General features: G+C 40.2%; 1 protein-coding gene across 6 annotated transcripts in view; it reads left to right on the forward strand.

Annotated features, from left to right (window-relative positions):
• CCDC66 (coiled-coil domain containing 66) overlaps positions 1 to 21476 on the forward strand; it is a 64644-nt gene that overhangs the window by 20305 nt on the left and 22863 nt on the right. For all 6 annotated transcript variants that reach the window (XM_055383006.2, XM_031009039.3, XM_031009040.3 and 3 more), the window contains 3 exons: positions 15327 to 15458; positions 15846 to 16096; positions 16299 to 16383. In XM_055383006.2, the coding sequence (XP_055238981.2) occupies positions 15327 to 15458; positions 15846 to 16096; positions 16299 to 16383 (468 nt within the window). The remainder of the gene's footprint in view (positions 1 to 15326; positions 15459 to 15845; positions 16097 to 16298; positions 16384 to 21476) is intronic.

Below are 21476 nucleotides of genomic sequence, written 5' to 3' on the forward strand. Positions count from 1 at the left end.
CTGTGCAGAAGCTCTTTAGTTTAATTAGATCCCATTTGTCAATTTCAGCTTTTGTTGCCATTGCTTTTGGTGTTTTAGTCATTTTGTCCATGCCTATGTCCTGAATGATATTGCCTAGGTTTTCTTCTAGGGTTTTTATGGTTTTAGGTCTTAGGTTTAAGTCTTTATTTCATCTTGAGTTAATTTTTGTATAAGGTGTAAGGAAGGGGTCCAGTTTCAGTTTTCTGCATATGGCTAGCCAGTTTTCCCAGCACCATTTATGAAGTAAGGAATCCTTTCCCCATTGCTTGTTTGTGTCAGGTTTGTCAAAGATCAGATGCTTGTAGATGTGTGGTGTTATTTCTGAGGCCTCTGTTCTGTTCCATTCATCTATATATCTGTTTTGGTACCAGTACCATGCTGCTTTGGTTATTGTAACCTTGTAGTGTAGTTTGAAATGAGACAGCATGATGCCTCCAGCTTCGTTCTTTTTGGTTAGGATTGTGTTGGCTATTTGGGCTGTTTTTTGATTCCATAAGAAATTTAAAGTAGTTTTTTCCAATTCTGTGAAGAAAGTCAGTGGTAGCTTGATGGGGATAGCATTGAATCTATACATTACTTTGGGCAGTATGGCCATTTTCACGATATTGATTCTTCCTATCCATGAGTATGCAATGTTTTTCCATTTGTTTGTGTCCTCTTTTATTTCCTTGAGCAGTGATTTGTAGTTCTTGAAGAGGTCCTTCACATCCCTTGTAAGTTGTATTCCTAGGTATTTTATTCTGGTAGTAGCAGTTGTGAATGGGAGTTTGCTCATGATTTGGCTCTCTGTTCTTGGTGTATAGGAATGCTTGTGATTTTTGCACATTGATTTTGTATCCTGAGACTTTGCTGAAGTTGCTTATCAGCTTAAGGAGATTTGGGGCTGAGATGATGGGGTTTTCTAAATATACAATCATGTCATCTGCAAACAGAGACAATTTGACTTCCTCTTTTCCTATTTGAATACCCTTTATTTCTTTCTCATACCTGATTGCCCTGGCCAGAACTTCCAATACTATGTTGAATAGGAGTGGAGAGAGAGGGCATCCTTGTTTTATGCCGTTTTTCAAAGGGAATGCTTCCAGTTTTCGTCCATTCAGTACGATATTGTTTGTGGGTTTGTCATAAGTAGCTCTTATTATTTTGAGATACATCCCATCAATACCTAGTTTATTGAGAGTTTTTAGCATGAAGGAGTGTTGAATTTTGTTGAAGGCTTTTTGTGCAACTATTGAGATAATCATGTGGTTTTTGTCATTGGTTCTGCTTATGTGAATAGATTACGTTTATTGATTTGCGTATGATGAACCAGCCTTGCATCCCAGATAAGAAGCCAACTTGATCATGGTGGATAAGCTGTTTGATGTGCTGCTGGATTCGGTTTGCCAGTATTTTATTGAGGATTTCTGCATCGATGTTCATCAGGGATATTGGTCTAAAATTCTCTTTTTTTGTTGTGTCTCTGCCAGGTTTTGGTATCAGGATGATGTTGGTCTCATAAAATGAGTTAGGGAGGATTCCCTCTTTTTCTATTGATTGGAATAGTTTCAGAAGGAATGGTACCAGCTCCTCTTTGTACCTCTGGTCAAATTTGCCTGTGAATCCGTTTGGTCCTGGACTTTTTTTGGTTGGTAGGCTATTATTGCCTCAATTTCAGAACCTGTTATTGGTCTATTCAGGGATTCATCTTCCTGGTTTAGACGTGGGAGGGTGTTTGTGTCCAGGAATTTATCCATTTCTTCTAGATTTTCTAGTTTATTTGTGTAGAGGTGTTTATAGTATTCTCTGATGTTAGTTTGTATTTCTGTGGGATTAGTGGTGATATCCCCTTTATCATTTTTTATTGCATCTATTTGATTCTTCTCTCTTTTCTTCTTTATTAGTCTTGCTAGTGGTCTATCAGTGTTGTTGATCTTTTCAAAAAACCAGCTCCTAGATTCATTGATTTTTTTGAAGGGTTTTTTGTGTCTCTATCTCCTTCAGTTCTGCTTTGATCTTAGTTATTTATTGCCTTCTGCTAGCTTTTGAATGTGTTTGCTGTTGCTTCTCTAGTTCTTTTAATTGTGATATTAGGGTGTCAATTTTAGATCTTTCCTGCTTTCTCTTGTGGACATTAAGTGCTATAAATTTGCCTCTACACACTGCTTTGAATGTGTCCCAGAGATTCTGGTATGTTGTGTCTTTGTTCTCATTGGTTTCAAAGAACATCTTTATTTCTGCCTTCATTTCGTTATGTACCCAGTAGTCATTCAGGAGCAGATTGATCAGTTTCCATGTAGTTGAGTGGTTTTGAGTGAATTTCTTAATCCTGAGTTCTAGTTTGATTGCACTGTGGTCTGAGAGATAGTTTGTTAAAATTTCTGTTCTTTCACATTTGCTGAGGAGTGCTTTACTTCCAGCTTCGTGGTCAATTTTGGAATAAGTGTGATGTGGTGCTGAGAAGAATGTTTATTCTGTTGATTTGGGGTGGAGAGTTCTGTAGATGTCTATTAGGTCTGCTTGGTGCAGAGCTGAGTTCAATTCCTGGATATCCTTGTAACTTTCTGTCTCGTTGATCTGTCTAATGTTGACAGTGGGGTGTTAAAGTCTCCCATTATTATTGTGTGGGAGTCTAAGTCTCTTTCTAGGTCTCTAAGGACTTGCTTTATGAATCTGGGTGCTCCTGTATTGGTTGCATATATATTTAGGATAGTTAGCTCTTCTTGTTGAATTGATCCCTTTACCATTATGTAATGGCCTTCTTTGTCTCTTTTGATCTTTGTTGGTTTAAAGTCTGTTTTATCAGAGACTAGGATTGCAACCCCTGCTTTTTTTTGTTTTCCATTTGCTTGGTAGATCTTCCTCCATCCCTTTATTTTGAGCCTATGTGTGTCTCTGCATGTGAGATGGGTCTCCTGAATACAGCACATTGATGGGTCTTGACTGTTTATCCAATTTGCCAGTCTGTGTCTTTTAATTGGAGCATTTAGTTCATGAACATGTAAGGTTTATATTGTTCTGTGTGAATTTGATCCTGTCATTATGATGTTAGCTGGTTATTTTGCTTATTAGTTGATGCAGTTTCTTCCTAGCCTCGATGGTCTTTACAATTTGGCATGTTTTTGCAGTGGCTGGTACCGGTTGTTCCTTTCCATGTTTAGTGCTTCCTTCAGGAGCTCTTGTAAGGCAGGCCTGGTGGTGACAAAATCTCTCAGCATTTGTTTGTCTGTAAAGGATTTTATTTCTCCTTCATTTATGAAGCTTAGTTTGGCTGGATATGAAGTTCTGGGTTGAAAATTCTTTTATTTAAGAATGTTGAATATTGGCCCCCACTGTCTTCTGGCTTGTAGAGTTTCTGCTTAGGGATCCACTGTTAGTCCAATGGGCTTCCCTTTGTGGGTAACCTGACCTTTCTCTCTGGCTGCCCTTAACATTTTTTCCTTCATTTCAACTTTGGTGAATCTGACGATTATGTGTCTTGGGGTTGCTCTTCTTGAGGAGTATCTTTGTGGTGTTCTCTGTATTTCCTGAATTTGAATGTTGGCCTGCCTTGCTAGGTTGGGGAAGTTCTCCTGGATAATATCCTGAAGAGTGTTTTCCAACTTGGTTCCATTCTCCCCATCACTTTCAGGTACACGAGATGTAGATTTGGTCTTTTCACATAGTCCCATATTTCTTGGAGGCTTTGTTTGTTTCTTTTTACTCTTTTTTCTCTAAACTTCTCTTCTTGCTTCATTTCATTCATTTGATCTTCAATCACTGATACCCTTTCTTCCACTTGATCAAATTAGCTACTGAAGCTTGTGCATTTGTCATGTAGTTCTCATGCCATGGTTTTCAGCTCCATCAGGTCACTTAAGGACTTCTCTACACTGTTTATTCTAGTTAGCCATTTGTCTAATCTTTTTTCAAGGTTTTTAGCTTCTTTGCGATGGGTTGGAACATCCTCCTTTAGCTTGGAGAAGTTTGTTATTACCGATCGTCTGAAGCCTTCTTCTCTCAGCTCGTCAAAGTCATTCTCTGTTCAGCTTTGTTCCATTGCTAGTGAGGAGCTATGTTCCTTTGGAGGAGAAGAGGTGCTCTGATTTTTAGAATTTTCAGCTTTTCTGCTCTGGTTTCTCCCATCTTTGTGGTTTTATCTACCTTTGGTCTTTGATGATGGTGACGTACAGATGGGGTTTTGGTGTGGATGTCCTTTCTGTTTGCTAGTTTTCCTTCTAACAGTCAGGACCCTCAGCTGCGGGTCTGTTGGAGTTTGCTGGAGGTCCACTCCAGATCCTGTTTGCCTGGGTATCACCAGCGGAGGCTTCAGAACAGCAGATATTGCAGAACAGCAAATGTTGCTGTCTGATCCTTCTTCTGGAAGCTTCATCTCAGAGGGGCACCCAGCTTTATGAGGTGTCAGTCGGCCCCTACTGGGAGATGTCTCCCAGTTAGGCTACTCGGTGGTTAGGGACCCACATGAGGAGGCAGTCTGTCCGTTCTCAGATCTCAAACTCTGTGCTGGGAGAAGCACTACTCTCTTCAAAGCTGTCAGACAGGGACGTTTAAATCTGCAGAAGTTTCTGCTGCCTTTTGTACAGCTATGCCCTGCCCCCAGAGGTGGAGTCTGCAGAGGCAGGCAGGCCTCCTTGAGCTGCGGTGGGCTCCACCCAGTCCGAGCTTCCTGGCTGCTTTGTTTACCTACTCAAGCCTCAGCAATAGGGGACGCCCCTCCCCAGCCTCGCTGCCGCCTTGCAGTTCAGTCTCAGACTGCTGTGCTAGCAGTGAGCGAGGCTCCATGGGCATGGGACCCTCCAAGCCAGGTGCGGGATATAATCTCCTGGTGTGCCGTTTGCTAAGGCCATTGGAAAAGCGCAGTATTAGGGTGGGAGTGTCCCGATTTTCCAGGTACCGTCTGTCACGGCTTCCCTTTGCTAGGAAAGGGAATTCCCCGACCCCTTGCGCTTCCAGGGTGAGGCGATGCCCCGCCTGCTCCATGGGCTGCACCAAGTGTCTGACAATCCCCAGTGAGATGAACCTGGTACCTCGGTTGGAAATGCAGAAATCACCTGTCTTCTGCATTGCTCACGCTGGGAGCTGCAGACTGGAGCTGTTTCTATTTGGCCATCTTGGAACCTCCTCCGGAATTTTTTTAAATACCCTTGAAGAATTGTTCTTTATTAGTATATAGATTAGTATATAGAAACACAACTTATTTTTGTGTGTTGGTTTTATCTCCTGCAACTTTGCTGAATTTATTCTAAAAGTGTTTTGTAGAATCTTAGTGATGGTCATTGTCCAGTGCAAGAGTTTGATGTGGATCCTTCTGGTACTATTTTGCTTTCTTGATGAGTAGATACATAAACTTTGATCTACATTAATGCTCAAGATATTCATATATGCATAATCATAATTGAATTCTATATATCTTTCCCTTTTTTGACTTCTCAACTTTCTTATTATTATTATTATTTTTTTTTTTTGAGATAGGGTCTCATAACCTGTCACCCAGGCTAGAGTGCACTGGCACAATCACGGCTAACTGCAGCCTTGACCTTCCTGGGCTCAAGCAATCCTCCCATCTCAGCCTTACAAGTAGCTGGGACTACAGGTACATGCCACCATGACTGGCTAATTTTTCGTATTTTGTAGAGACTGGGTTGCTCAGGCTGGTCTCAAACTCCTGGGTTCAAGCAGTGCATCTGCCTTTGCCTCCCAAAGGGCTGGGATTACAGGCTTGAGCTGCTGTGCCTGGCCAACTTTCTGACTTTTAAAAATATTATATGTATTTGTGAAATGCAAAAAAAACATAAAGGATAGTACAGAAGACATCTCTATCATGTCATACATATTTAGGAAGAGCCCCTCGTATGGCATAGTTAAGAGTTTTTTTGTTGTTGTTGTTGTTTTTTATTGATCATTCTTGGGTGTTTCTCGCAGAGGGGGATTTGGCAGGGTCATAGGACAATAGTGGAGGGAAGGTCAGCAGATAAACAAGTGAACAAAGGTCTCTGGTTCTCCTAGGCAGAGGACCCTGCGGCCTTCCGCAGTGTTTGTGTCCCTGGGTACTTGAGATTAGGGAGTGATGATGACTCTTAACAAGCATGCTGCCTTCAGGCATCTGTTTAACAAAGCACATCTTGCACCGCCCTTAATCCATTTAACCCTGAGTGGACACAGCACATGTTTCAGAGAGCACAGGGTTGGGGGCAAGGTCATAGATCAACAGCATCCCAAGGCAGAAGAATCTTTCTTAGTACAGAACAAAATGGAGTCTCCTATGTCTACTTCTTTATACACAGACACAGCAACAATCTGATTTCTCTATCTTTTCCGCATATTTCCCCCTTTTCTGTTCCACAAAACCGCCATCGTCATCATGGCCCGTTCTCAATGAGCTGTTGGGTACACCTCCCAGACGGGATGGCGGCCAGGAAGAGGGGCTCCTCACTTCCCAGAAGGGGCGGCCGGGCAGAGGCGCCCCCCCACCTCCCGGACGGGGCGGCGGCCGGGCGGGGGGCTGCCCCCCACCTCCCTCCCGGACGGGGCGGCTGGCCGGGCGGGGGGCTGCCCCCCACCTCCCTCCCGGACGGGGCGGCTGGCCGGGCGGGGGGCTGCCCCCCACCTCCCTCCCGGACGGGGCGGCTGGCCGGGCGGGGGGCTGCCCCCCACCTCCCTCCCGGACGGGGCGGCTGGCCGGGCGGGGGGCTGCCCCCCACCTCCCTCCCGGACGGGGCGGCTGGCGGGGCGGGGGGCGGCCCCCCACCTCCCTCCCGGATGGGGCGGCTGGCCGGGCGGGGGGTGGCCCCCCACCTCCCTCCTGGACGGGGCGGCTGGCCGGACGGGGCGGCTGGCCGGACGGGGCGGCTGGCCGGACGGGGCGGCTGGCCGGGCGGGGGGCGGCCCCCCCTCCCTCCCGGACGGGGTGGCTGCCGGGCGGAGGGGCTCCTCACTTCCCAGACGGGGCGGCTGCCGGGCGGAGGGGCTCCTCACTTCCCAGACGGGGCGGCTGCCGGGCGGAGGGGCTCCTCACTTCTCAGACGGGGTGGCTGCCGGGCGGAGGGGCTCCTCACTTCTCAGATGGGGCGGTGGGGCAGAGGCTGCAATCTCGGCACTTTGGGAGGCCAAGGCAGGCGGCTGAGAGGTGGAGGTTGTAGCTAGCCGAGATCACTCCACTGCACTCCAGCCTGGGCAACATTGAGCACTGAGTGAACGAGACTCCGTCTGCAATCCCGGCTTGGGAGGCCGAGGCTGGCGGATCACTCGCGGTTAGAAGCTGGAGACCAGCCCGGCCAACACAGCGAAACCCCGTCTCCACCAAAAAAATACGAAAACCAGTCAGGCGTGGTGGCACGCGCCTGCAATCGCAGGCACTCGGCAGGCTGAGGCAGGAGAATCAGGCAGGGAGGTTGCAGTGAGCCGAGATGGCAGCAGTACAGTCCAGCTTCGGCTCGGCATCAGAGGGAGACCGTGGAAAGAGAGGGAGAGGGAGACCGTGGGGAGGGGGAGGGGGAGAGGGAGAGGGAGAGGGACTAGTTAAGAGTTTTTTAAGAAAATATTAACTGAGTTTTTATCTACTCATATCTTAAGGAATTGAAGTGGTCCAGGAAATCTTTGTACAGGAATAGGCCCAACATAAGATGAGTGGAAGAAAACAACAATACATACAATCATAGGAAAGAAAAAAGACTTGGTATAACATTAAATTTAAATTACAGTGAGGAAAAAGAAGAAATTGCTGTGGGAACACTCCCAGAATATAGGAAGAAGTTTCAAAAGAGATGAAAAATCTGGCATCAAAGATATTATAAATAGCTTATAAAAATACAATCTTGAATCATAGGCTTTCCTAAAGAAGAAAACAGAAGTAATAATATATCAAGTTTCATAGAAAAAACTTTCTAGATCCAGAAGAAAGTTAGGTTGAATGAATGAAAAGAGGGCCAATTTGAAGGTATATCATAATAAGTTTACAAATATCAAGAATAAGGATATACTTCTTCAAGCATTTAAATATGAGAAGATGACAACAAAAATCAAAGTAACCTTAGTTTTCTCATCTGTATATAGTATAGCAATATTTATAAGGGTTTAATAGAGCTAAAATATTTAATGCCTAGACAAGATGTTCATTTATAAAGAGAACATAGACATACTCAGACCTGAATAATTGCATAAAATATTTCTCCCAAATATTTCTTTTAATACAAAAGTTCTTAAAGACCATTTCTGGATCAGAAAAATGTGTCAAAATTAAAACAATTTACAAGAATTTTGTGATTAGAAAGTAATGAGTAGCTGACACAAAAGTCTCTAAGACATTGTGAAATGAAAAGAGTAATGCATATACTATAACCATATCTATATTTAAAGAAAGACTTTAAAAGACTAGCACATACATAAACACACAAACACACACAAAAAGCAGAATGTTGGTATTGTCTCACTCTGGTGAAGGACAGTGGAAGGAAACAAGGAGAACCTTCTAATTCTTTATGCATTTGTTTTGTTAGAATATTGTGCAAAGTGTTTAGCTGTTGTGTGATCTCTCCATAAAGGCAGAGTTTATTATGATTGTGAAAATCAGATAAAAGTTAAAGAATGTACAAAACTAAAGTAACCGGCCAGGCGTGGTGGCTCACGCCTGTAATCCCAGCACTTTGGGAGGCTGAGGCGGGTGGATCACGAGGTCAGGAAATCGAGACCATCCTGGCCAACATGGTGAAACCCCGTCTCTACTAAAAAATACAGAAAAATTAGCCAGGTGTGGTGGTGCGCGCCTGTAATCCCAGCTACTCAGGAGGCTGAGGCAGGGGAATCGCTTGAACCCGGGAGGCAAAGGTTACAGTGAGCCGAGATCACGCCACTGCACTCTGGCCTGGGGGCAGAGCAAGACTCTTTCTCAAAAAAAAGAAAAAGAAAACTAAAGTAACCATTAGTATAATTATAAAGAGTATCTGCCAACATAGTTTGTACAGTAAACATCAAGATAAATAGTAATACCAAGATAAGAAGAATCAACTCTGAAAAGTCAAAAATCCTTTGTTAAAAAGCAGAGGTATGAAAACTCCAAAGACTTGATGCTTAAAAGAGACATACTTACAATAAAATTATACATTATTAAAAATTATGGGCTGGATACAGTGGCTCATGCCTATAAGCCCAGCACTTTGGGAGGCCAGGGCAGAAGAGTAGCTGCCTTGAGTCAAGAGTTTGAGACCAGCGTGGGCAACATAGTGAGACCCTGCCTCCACAACACAAAAAAACTAAAAAATTAGCCGAGCATGGTGGGATGTGCCTGTAGTCCTAGCTATTCTGGAGGCTGAGGTGAGGGAATTACTTTAGCCCAGGAGTTAGAGGCTGCAGTGAGCTATGATTATGCTTGGGCCACAGAGCAAGACCCTGTCTCTAAAAAGAGATAAGATGCCAATATGTTATTACTATTTGTATTGGTGGTTCTAGGCAATATAACAAGGAAAATAAATTTCAAGTCCTAAGAATTGGAGAGGAAAAAATGAAAGTGTAGTTATTCGTCGTGTATAGAAACCCCAAAGAATCTATAGATGAAATATTCAAAGTAAAAAGTGAGAATTAATAATTTGCTAGGCTATAAAAGTCTCAACAAATTTCATAGGTTCACATTACATAGAATGTTATAGTGGATTTTATTAGTTTGTTCTCTCATTACTGTAAAGAAATCTCTGGGGACTGGGTAATTTATAAAGAGGTTTAATAGGCTTACAGTTTTGCAGACTATACAGAAAGCATAGTGGCTTCTGCTTCTGGGGAGGCCTCAGGGAGCTTTCAGTCATGGTGGAAGGCAAAATGGAAGCAGGCATCTTAACATGGCAGAAACAGGACCAAGAGAGAGGTAGCAGGGAGGGCTACACACTTTTAAACGACCAGATCTTACCATGAAAAACAATGTGGAGATTCCTTAAAGAACTAAAAGTTAGGCTGGGCGTGGTGGCTCATGCCTGTAATTCCAGCACTTCGGGAGGCCTAGGCAGGCGGATCACCTGAGGTCAGGAGTTCGAGACCAGCCTGGCTAATATGGTGAAACCCCGTTTCCTAAAAATACAAAAATTAGCCAGGCATGGTAGCAGGCGCCTGTAATCCCAGCTACTCAGGAGGCTGAGGCAGGACAATTGCTTGAATCCAGGAGGCACAGGTTGCAGTGAGCCGAGATCGCACCACTGCACTCCAGCCTGTGTGACAGAGACTCCGTCTCAAAAAATAAAAGTAAAATAAAAATAAAAAAAGAACCAAAAGTAGAACTACCATTTGATTCAGCATTCTCATTACTGGGTAACTACCCAGAGGAAAAGAAGTCATTATACCGAAAAGATACTTGCACACACATTTATAGCAGCATAATTCACAATTCAAAAAATATGGAACCAGCCCAAATGCCCATCAGTCAATGAGTGGATAAAGAAACTGTGAGATAGATATAGATATGGATATATGATGGAATATAAAAAGGAATACTCAGCCATAAAAAGGAATGAATGAATAGCATTTGCAGCAACCTGGATGGAGTTGGAAAGTATTATTTTAAGTGAAGTAACTCAGGAATGGAAAACCAAACATCTTATGTTCTCACTCATAAGTGGGAGCTAAGCTATGAGGATGCAAAGGCATAAGAATGATACAGTGGACTTTGAGGACTTGTGGAGAAAGGCTGGGAGGGGGCTGAGGGATAAAAGACTACAAATTGGATTCAATCTATACTGCTCGGGTGATGCATACACCAGAATCTCACAGATCACCACTAAAGAACTTACTCATGTAACCAAATACCACCTGTTCCCCCAAAACCTATAGAAATAAAAAATTTTTTTAAGAGTAATTGCAGTTTTACCCATTACTTTCAATGGCAAAAACCGCAATTTACTTTTGCATCAACCTAAAAAATAAAAAGATCTCATGAGAACTTATCACAATGATAGCACCAAGCGGGGTGATGTTAAACTATGAGAAACCATCCCTGTGATCCAGTCACCTCCCACCAGGCTCTACCTCCAACACTGGGGATTACAATTCAACATGAGTTTTGGTGGGGACACAGAATCAAGCCATATAATGGAATTAAGCTAGATAACAGTAACAAATAGTAACTAGAAAATTCCCAAATGTTTGATAATTAGGCAGTATACTTCTGACTGAAAGAGAAATTCACATTAGAAAATATTTTTAACTGAGTGATAATGAAAATATTACATATCAAAATGTAGGTTTCCTGTGCTGAGAGGGAAATTTTTCACCTTAAATGCATCTCTTGAAAGACTGAAAATCAAGGAATAGTGACCTAAAGTATTCATCTCAAGAGGTTAGAGAAAGAACAGCAAAATTTAAGCCCAAGGTAGGTCAGAGTGGATATTAGTAAAACTGGAAATACCTACAATAGAATTAACAAAGCCAAAAGTTAATTGTTTGAAAAGTTATTTAAATTGATAAACCCCTCATAAAATCGAGATGAATTAAAAAGGAGATATTACCAGAGAATATGACATTAGAAAGAGAAGGGGATTTTCTGAATAACTTCACCAATAAGTTAGAGAATTTGGGCTTAAAAATGAGCAAATTATTAGAAAAACATAGATTACTAAAATTGACACAAGAAGCAGTAAATCAGAATGGTACTATCTTTATTAATGAAATTGAGCTCATTACTAAAAAGCCAACAAAATAAACTCCAGAACCAAATGTGTTTACTGGTGAATTCTTCCCAACAAAGGTAGAAGTGAAAACCTTTTAGGTTGTTTATAAGGGTAGTAAACCTGATACCCAAGACTAACATTTTTTAATACCAAAACCCAACAGGAAATATAAGAAAGAAAAATAAATACAAGAAAGAATAATAAATCATGATGAGTTGGGTCTATTCAATGAATGAAAGCAAGCTAGGTTTAACATTCACAAATCAATGATAGTCATCATAGTTATAAAAATAATAGGTAAATTTAATAAAGGTGGCTAGACACAAGAATTAATGTACCAGTGTCATTAGCACAACATTGAAAGGATGATCTGTTAAAAAGTAATTGATGAATGACCTAATCACAAGTTTCTGTTCTTGGAAGGTTAAAGTTAATATTATAAAATAGAGGGAGAAAATGTTTGCAAATTAATCCTTGATAAAAGGACTTACATCCAGCATATATTTTTAAAAACTAAACATTCACTAATTAGACAACCCAATTTTTTTAATTGGCAGAATTTTAATAGACATGGCTCCAAAGAGGATATATGGCAAATAAATACATGAGAAACGGATTTTTAGCCATTTGTTAAACCTCTATGGGCCCTCTGGTTCCAGAGGGAATTTAATTAATTTTTAAGTTCAAAGTAATTTTGTTTTTTAAAAAGTGATTTCAGCTCTGTGTTTTGCTGCTGTTCCTCCTGTAAGGTAATGGTCTTTGTAATCCAGTGTCCCGACATCCCTACCACCCACATGAATACCCTTTCTGTGTGGCCAGTAGACAAGGTAGGCAGGTGGATGTTGTCATCTTAACTGGCGAATCATGAACTGGCAAGAAGGGCTGTTCTGGCCCATGGCAAAGTCAACACTGAGTGTTCTTTCCCAAAGCTGCATTTTTATAAGACTGCTTTAAGGGGAGAATTACATGAAATGGAAACAGGCATCTGTAGTGGACCATTTGAAAAGCCCTTTATTTTCAGTTCTGACTTACCAGCTGCCATTGTACAGCATTTGAATCAGGAGTGAGACTAAGATTTCCTAACAGAATAATTTGAAGACTAAAAGAATTACATTAGGACTCTGTAACATCAGGAACTATTTTAGGGGAAGGTTGTAGTGGGTTTCCTATGAGTTTTCACACAAGGCTGTCATGTGAGAATAGGCCATGTGCAGTGGCTCTTTGGGAGATCAAGGTGGGTGGATTTCTTGAGCCCAGGAGTTCAAGGCCAGCCTGGGCAACAACATGATAAAATCCTGTCTCTACAAAAAAATACAAATAGCCGGGTGTGGTGGTGTGCATCTGTAGTCCCAGCTACTTGGGAATCTGAGACAGGAGGATCACTTGAGCATGGGAGGTTGAGGCAGCAGTGAGTCGTGATTGTGCACTCCAGCCTGGGTGACAGTGAGACCCTGCCTAAAAAAAAAATAAAAACACAAAAGAGAATAGGCTCAAAACACGTTTAGGAAACCAGTTTTTATGTAGAGGAAGTCTCAGGTCAATAATAGGGAGATAGAGTGAAAAAGTCAGTTTGCCTGGGAAAAGAGGCTTCTTTCTTTAACTGTGTGGAGGATTTAGTGAGAGGGAATGCTAGAAGAAGGTCAAAACACTTGTTACAGTGTGTCTTGTGTTATACACAAATATGCCTTACTCACCTTCAACTAAATGCACGCAGTAAACCAAAAGGAATGCAGTTCTACCTACTACCTCTCCCCATCTCCCACCCCCATGTTTTTCATTCTTCTAACTGAATGCACATTGGGAGAGACTTGTGAAAAAGAATGTAAGAATAATGTAAAGCCTTTCCCAGTCAACGACAGAAATGAAATGCAGTTAAGTGGTAGTAGCTTTGTAAGACATCCTTGAGTAAGAAATTAAAGACTCAACTGAGAGATCTAATTGTTCAGTTATCTTAGGGTTATGAATATAGATAAAACATTTTGAGTGTTTAAGGAATTTTTAAGGGTAATTTTAACTTTTGTCTAATCCCCGAATAATTTGCAATGCCACTACACTAAAATATGGAATCAGATCTGGTTACATCAAACTTAAACAAATATACAGCATCCACTCTTTTAGCTTCCCTGGGTCACACTGCAAGAAGAAAAATGGTCTTGGGCAACAGATGAAATAAACTAACACTGTGATAGCTGATAAACTTAAAAAAAATTGCAAAACACTTTCATAATGTTTTAAGGAAGTTTACAAATTTGTGTTGGGCCACATTCAAAGCTGTCTTGGGCCACAGGTTGGACAATGCTCGTTTTTCTTTTCCCATTTTGACCTCTAAAACATTTCTTGAGGTATAAAAATTGTTAAATCTTTTACCTAAAGATAATGTTCCTTTTGAAGTGATTGTTTTAGACTTAAATAAGTTGGATGGTTTTTAATCTGGTTAGAGTGTAGGAGGACCTGAGATAGAAGGATCTTTACTTTTTGTATAAATATTTCTTCTGATCAAAACAGTGAGTTGTAAACTATGAGCTTTGTGATCTTTTCTGGTAAAAACAAGGGAAGAAAGTAACATTGTGAAGTATATCGTCATTGTAGGATTCTGTCAAACAATTTTTCTTAATTATGTCTTGTAGTTATTTCATGTAATGAAATGTTTTGTTGTTTGCCTGTTGCATTTCAGAAGAATTTGAGTAGAATATATTTTTTCCTTTTTTAAAAGAGTATCCTAAACTCATCAATTAAAGTGGCAGCAAACTTTTATGCTACTGTTTTCATTTTTTACTTTTTCCTTAAGATTCAAAGGCTCGTTCTGGACACAGTATATTTTTGTTATTGAAACATCATAGGCTGTGATAGAGCTGTAGTAGCAGAAACCTAGAAGACAGAGGTTCTCCTAGAGAGAGACATGATTCAATAGGGAAAGTCTCTTGCTCTCACACATCTTTCTATATTCTCCTTGTTCTTGGTCCAAAGACAGTATTCCAAATGTTGTATTCCGAAGCCAAATATAAAACAATATTCATCTGTTTTAAATTGTTAATAACTCTTTCAGCCTCTAAAAGAGACTTAGAATTTTGAAAAACAACATTTTTGAGACAGGGTCTCACTCTGTTGCCCATGCTGGAGTGCAGTGGCATGATTTCAGCTAACTACAACCTCCACCTCCCGGGTTCAAGTGATTTGTGTCTCAGCCTCTCAAGTAGCTGGGATTACAGACATGCACCACCACAGCTGGCTAATTTTTTTTTTTTTTTTTTTTTAGTAGAGATGAGATTTTGCCATGTTGGCCAGGGGCTGGCCTTGAACTCCTGGGCTCAAGTGATCTGTCCATGTTAGCCTCCCAACATGCTGGGATTATAGTCATGAGCTGCTGCATCCAGCTGAATTTTGAAAGTCTTTTAATTGTTTTGGAGAAAGAATTTTCTGTTTTTCATTAGAAAATTCCCTTCCCTTACACTTAGATATCTTATTATATCTCTCTGATCTAGTATATTTAAAATATGATTCTGAGAATCAGAATATATCTACTTAATTCTTTGAATTCAAATTCGTTTGAAGTTATTGCTCCTCTTACAGATAAATGCCTCACTGGATTAAATCTGTATGTTACTTTGGCAAGGTTTGCACATATTAAGTGATTAGAAAAAGAGAACTGAACTTTAGATGGCTTTTATGACTGTTGTTTAGGAAACAGTACTGCTGGAGCACCCTTTCAGTGCTGTGAAACAAGAACTGCAGAGAAAATGGATTGAAGAGTTGAATAAGCAAATAGAAGATGACCGTCAAAGAAAAAAAGAGGAAAAAATTATATATTCAAAGGTAACTTTTGAGGTTTTATGGCTATAAAAGAAAAAATAAAATCAGTCTTTAATCAATTAAAACTAGAAGTATTCTGAAACTCTTGACAAGACCAGAATATTCCATTTATTCCACATTTGCCCATGTGAACCTGTTTCATTGAATGCATTATGTGATGTTGCACAGCTTCTTACAACTTTTTAGAAATTTCCTAATTCTTTGAATTTCTCAAATTTTCAAAGCTAGTTATCTATATGTATAAGGACTCTAAACAGTACAGTCTTGTTAATTTTTATGATGCTTATTCTGCTCTAAGGTGACTTTTAGAAATCATCTTTGGTTGTCATTTAGAATTATATATGAGAATAATTGGAAAAATTCTTAGCAATTCTTATTTGTCATCATTAGGGTGAGGAACATGACAGATGGGCAGTGCACTTTGATTCATTAAAGAGTTATCCTGGTTCTCAATCTCAGCTGTTCTCTCGGTCAACACACAAACAACCTGAGTACTTCTGTGACTCTCCTGACACTCAGGAGCTGGCTGATGTCAGCAGTGTTTGTATACCTACAACCGGAAGCCAGGTTGAACCTTCAGAGGAGGAGCATATAGCAAAACCTATTAAGGATGTGGTTATGGCAAACAGTAAGAAAACAAAGTAAGTTCATGCTTATGTATTTATTGACTTTTCAGAAAGTCTGTGTGCTTTAATAAGACTGTTGTTATGTCTAATTGGTTTCAGGTTTGGTATTTGTCTTTGAAGTAGAAATAATTAGTAGATTTATCCCAAACAAAAATGATTTAGCTTGTTGAATCTACCTTTTTGAGGTTTTGAATAGCTAATGTATGTATCTTGCCAGCTTTCTCCGTTCTATGACTGCTCTCTTGGACCCAGCTCAGATTGAGGAACGAGACAGACGACGACAAAAACAATTAGAGCATCAGGTATTGCATTGTTAAACACTGTTCTTTACCTTAATAAGTAACAGTCATGGTGAACATATACCTAAGTAAACGGAAATTTAAATTCTGATGTAAACTTTACAGCATAGGTCCTGTCCAGTTGTGTCACGAATCCAATCCCTACCACAACTGGCATTGTAATATTAGAATTAGCTTATCAAATACTACAGCCACCTGCCTTCCAGTACAGAAGGTCTTTAATATATTAAGTTGTATATGTGAATTTGTGTTGTCTTAGGTTAGTACTGGTTTTCTTTTTTCATCAATTTATTTCTCCTGAGTTCTGTTTAAGATGAGAATTCATTCTTTGAATAGGGATTGAACTAGAATTATGACTAAGAAATCTAATGCATAATGGCCGGGCACAGTGGCTCACGCCTGTAATCCCAGCACTTTGGGAGGCTGGGTGGGCGGATCACGAGGTCAGGAGATCAAGACCATCCTGTGAATGGTGCAACCCCGTCTCTACTAAAAATACAAAAAATTAGCCGGGCGTGGTGGCAGACGCCTGTAGTCCCAGCTACTCGGGAGGGTGAGGTGGGAGAATGGCATGAACCCGGGAGGCGGAGCTTGCAGTGAGCTGAGATTGTGCTACTGCACACCAGCCTGGGCGACAGAGTGAGACTCCATCTCAAAAAAAAAAAAAAAAAGAAAAGAAAGAAATCTAATGCATAATATAAGAAAGGAGGCTAAAATTAAAATTAAAACTTCCTGTCCTGATTTTAGCCTAATGCTAAAGGGACTTTAATATCTGCATAATTCTTCAAATCCTTTGATATATGAATTTGGCATCGTTAATGTTATGCTTAGTCAGTGAGCAGACATTTGCAGAGCATCTGCTACTTAACAGGCACTATGCTAAGCACTGAGATTATTTCTTCAGTTTTTTTTAATACCATTTCCTCCAGTAGCCCTCCTAGGGTTAAAGAAAAGGCATGTAGAACTTGACAGTACAAATGGGAGATGGGAGAAGTGCATTGGAAATTTGATATTTCCACTTCACTTATATAAATAATACTTTCAGTATGCTGATAAAAACTTATTTCTACAGTCACCAAACTAATGCTTCATGGATTTTAAAAATTGATATATAATGTTTTATATATTTATAGGATACATATGATATTTTGTTATATATGTAGAATGTGTAATGATTCAGCCAGAGTATTCTGGTATCTATCACCTTGAGTATTTATCATTTCTGTGTTGGGAACATTTCAAGTTTACTAGCCAATTTGAAATATATAATACATTGTTGCTGACCATAGTCACCTTACTATTGCTATCAAACATTAGAACTTATTCCTTTCATCTAACCATATGTTTGTACCCATTAACCTACCTCTCTTGATCACTGCCACCCTCACACACACCCTTCCCAGCCTTTGATACCTATCATTCCATTCTTTAGCTCCTTGAGACCTACTTTTTTAGCTCCCACATATGAGTGGGAACATGTGATGTTTATCTTTATATACCTGGCTTATTTCACTTAACATAATGACGTCCAGTCCCATCTGTGTTGCTGTAAATGACAAGATTCTATTCTTTCTTTATGGCCAAATAGTATCCCATTGTGTATATACCACATTTTGTTTATCTATTTGTTCATCGATGGACACTTAGATTGTAAATAGTGCTACAGTTAGCACAAGAGTGCAGGTTTCCTTTTGATATACAGATTTCATGTTCCTTCGATAAATATCCAGTACTGGGAATGCTGGATCATATGGTAGTTCCATTTTTAGTTTTTTGAGACGTCTCCATACTGTTTTCCATAGTGACTGTGTTTATTTACATTCCCACTAACAATGTATAAGGATTCCCTTTTCTCCACTTCCTTGGCAGTATCTGTTAGTTTTTGTCTTTTGGTTTGTTTGTTTGTTTGCTTGTTTTTGAGACAGGGTCTTGCTCTGCTGCGCAGTCTGGTATGCAGTGGCATGATCATGGCTCACTGTAGCCTCATACCCCTGGGCTCAAGCAATCCTGCTGCCCGAGCCTCCCCAGTAGCTGATATTACAAGCATGCCATGTCAGGCTAATGTTAATTTTTTTCTTTTATAGAGACACAGTCTCACTATGTTGACCAGACTGGTTTCGAGCTCCTTGCCTCAAACAGTCCTCCAACCTCAGCCTCCCAGAGTGCTGGGATTACAGGCATGAGCCACCGGGCCCAGCATTTTTGTCTTTTTAGTAATAGCCATTCTAACTGAGGCGATATGATATCTCATTATGGGTTTGATTTGCATTTCTGTGATTAGTAATGTTGAGCATTTTTTCATGTACCTGTTTGCCATTTATATGTCTTCTTTAGAAAAATGTTTATTAATGTTCTTTGCCCACTTTTTAATGGAATTATTTGGATTTTTGGTGTGTGTGTGTGTTTAGTTTGAGTTTCTTATGCATTCTGGATAGTAGCCCTTTGTTGGATGAATAATTTGCAGGTATTCAAACTACTGAATATGCAAGCTATTGAATATTCAAACTACTGAATATTCAAACTGGGGGACAGACTGTCTCTTTCACTCTGGTTATTGTTTCCTTTCCCGTGCAGAACATTTTTAGTTCAATGTAGCCCTATTCGTCTGTTTTTGGTCCCTGTGTTTTTGAGGTCTCAACCACAAACTCTATACCAGTGTTTTGAAGTGTTTTCCGTATGTTTTCTTCTAGTAGGTTTACATTTTTGGGTCATACATTTAACTATTCAATCCATCTTGAATTTTTTTTTTTTTTTTTGAAGTGGAGTCTCAGACTGTCACCCTGGAATGCAGTGATGTGATCAGCTCACTGCAGCCTCCACCTCCCAGGTTCAAGCAATTCTCCCTGCTCAGCCTCCTGAGTAGCTGGGATTACAGGTGCATGCCACCACACCTGGCTAATTTTTTTTTTTTTTTTTTTAGTACAGATGGGGTTTCACCATGTTGGCCAGGCTGGTCTTGAACTCCTGACCTTAAGTGATCCACCTGCCTTGCCCTCCCAAAGTGCTAGGATTACAGGCATGAGCCACCACACCGGCCCTTGAATTGTTTTTTTAATATGGTGAGAGATGGGGCTCCAGTTTCATTCCTCTGCATATAGATATCCAATTTTCCCAGCATTATTTATTGAAGAATGTGTGTTTTCCCCAACTATGTTCTTGACACTTTTGTTGAAAATCAGTTGGCTGTAAATACATGGATTTATTTCTGGATTCCCTATTCTGTTCCTATATGTCTGTTTTTATACCAATACCATGCTGTTGTGGTTCCTATAGTCTTGTAATGTATTTTGAAGTCAGGTAGTGTGATGCCTTCAGCTTTGTTCTTTTGATCCACCTTGATTTGGTTATTACGGCTCTTTTTTGGTTTCATATAAATTTTAGAATTTTTTCTACTTCTGTGAAAAATGAAGGTGGTATTTTGATAGAGATAGCATTGAATTTGTAGATTGCCTTAGGCATAATTCTTCTGATCCATGAACATGGGATGTCTTGCCATTTGTTTGTATCCTCTTTTGTTTATTTCATCTGTTTTGTAGTTTTTTATGTAGAAATGTGTAACCCCCTTGGTTAAATTTATTCCTAGATATTTTATTGTTTTGTAGCTATTGTAGGTGGGATTGCCTTCTTTATTTATTTCTCAGCTAGTGTATAGAAATGCTACTGATTTTTGTATGTTGATTTTGTATTCTGCAACTTTACTGGATTTATTGATCAGATGTGAGGTTTTTGTGGAGTCTAGGTTTTGTTTTGGGTTTTTTTTTGGTTTTTTTTGTTTTGTTTTGAGACAGAGCCTCGCTCTGTTGCCTAGGCTGGAGTGCAGTGGCGCGATCTCAGCCCATTGCAACCTCTGCCTCACAGGTTCAAGCGATTCTTCTGCCTCAGCCTTCCAAGTAGCTGGGACTACAGGCATGTGCCACCGCACCTTGTAATTTTTGTATTTTTTTAGTAGAGATGGGGTTTCGCAGTGTTGGCCAGGCTGGTCTCGAACTCCTGACCTCAGGTGATCCACCCGCCTTGGCCTCCCAAAGTGCTGGGATTTCAGGCATGAGCCACTGTGCCAGTGGAGTCTAGGGTTTTTAAGATATAAGATGATAACATCAGCAAAGGGGACGTTTTGATTTTAGTTTGTTTTGTTTTGTTTTGTTTGTTTGTTTGTTTGTTTTGAGACAGCTCTGTCACCTAGGCTGGACTTCAGTGGCACAATGTTGGATCACTACAACCTCCACCTTCTGGGTTCAAGCAATTCCATGCCTCAGCCACCCAAGTAGCTGGAATTACAGGTGTGTGCCACCATGCCTGGGTAATTTTTGCATAGGGGACTTTTTATTTTATTTTATTTATTTTCTATTTTATTTATTTTATTTATTTTCTAATTTAGGTGCCTTTTATTTATCTTGCCTGGTTGCTCTGGCTAGGACTTCTGTTGCTATGTTGAATAAGAATGGTGAAAGTGGGCATCCTTGTTTTGATTTAGCTCTTAGGGGAAAGGCTTTCAGCTTTTCCCCATTAAGTATGATGTTAGCTGTGGGTTTGTCACATATAGTCTTTATTATTTTAAGGTATATACCTTCTGTGCCTAGTTTGTTGAGAGTTTTTATTATTTAGTGATGTTGAATTTTGTGAAATGTTTTTTCTTGTCTACCGAGATGATCATATGATTTTTGTCTTTCATTCTGTTGATGTGATGTATCACATTTATTGATTTGTATATGTTGAATTCTGCCTGCATCCCTGGGATAAATCCCACTTAATTATTGGGTATTAGTTTTCTCGTGTGCTGTTGGATTGAGTTTGCTAGTATTTTGTTGAGAATTTTTGCATCTATGTTCATCAAAAATAGTGGCCTGTAATTTTCCTTGTTCTTTTTTGTTGTGTCCTTCTCTGGCTTTGGTATCAGGGTAATGCTGGCCTCACAGAATGAATTAGGGAGAATTCCCTCCTCTTTGATTTTTTTGGAATAGTTTGGGAAGAATTGGTTAGTTCTTTGATAGTTTGGTAGAATTCATTAGTGAAGTTGTCTGGTCCTGGACTTTCCTTTGTTGGGAGACTTTTTTATTACCAATTCAGTCTTATTACTCATTATTGGTCTGTTCAGG

The sequence above is a fragment of the Gorilla gorilla genome, chromosome 2 (assembly GCF_029281585.2).
Source record: "Gorilla gorilla gorilla isolate KB3781 chromosome 2, NHGRI_mGorGor1-v2.1_pri, whole genome shotgun sequence".
Classification (NCBI taxonomy): domain Eukaryota; kingdom Metazoa; phylum Chordata; class Mammalia; order Primates; family Hominidae; genus Gorilla; species Gorilla gorilla.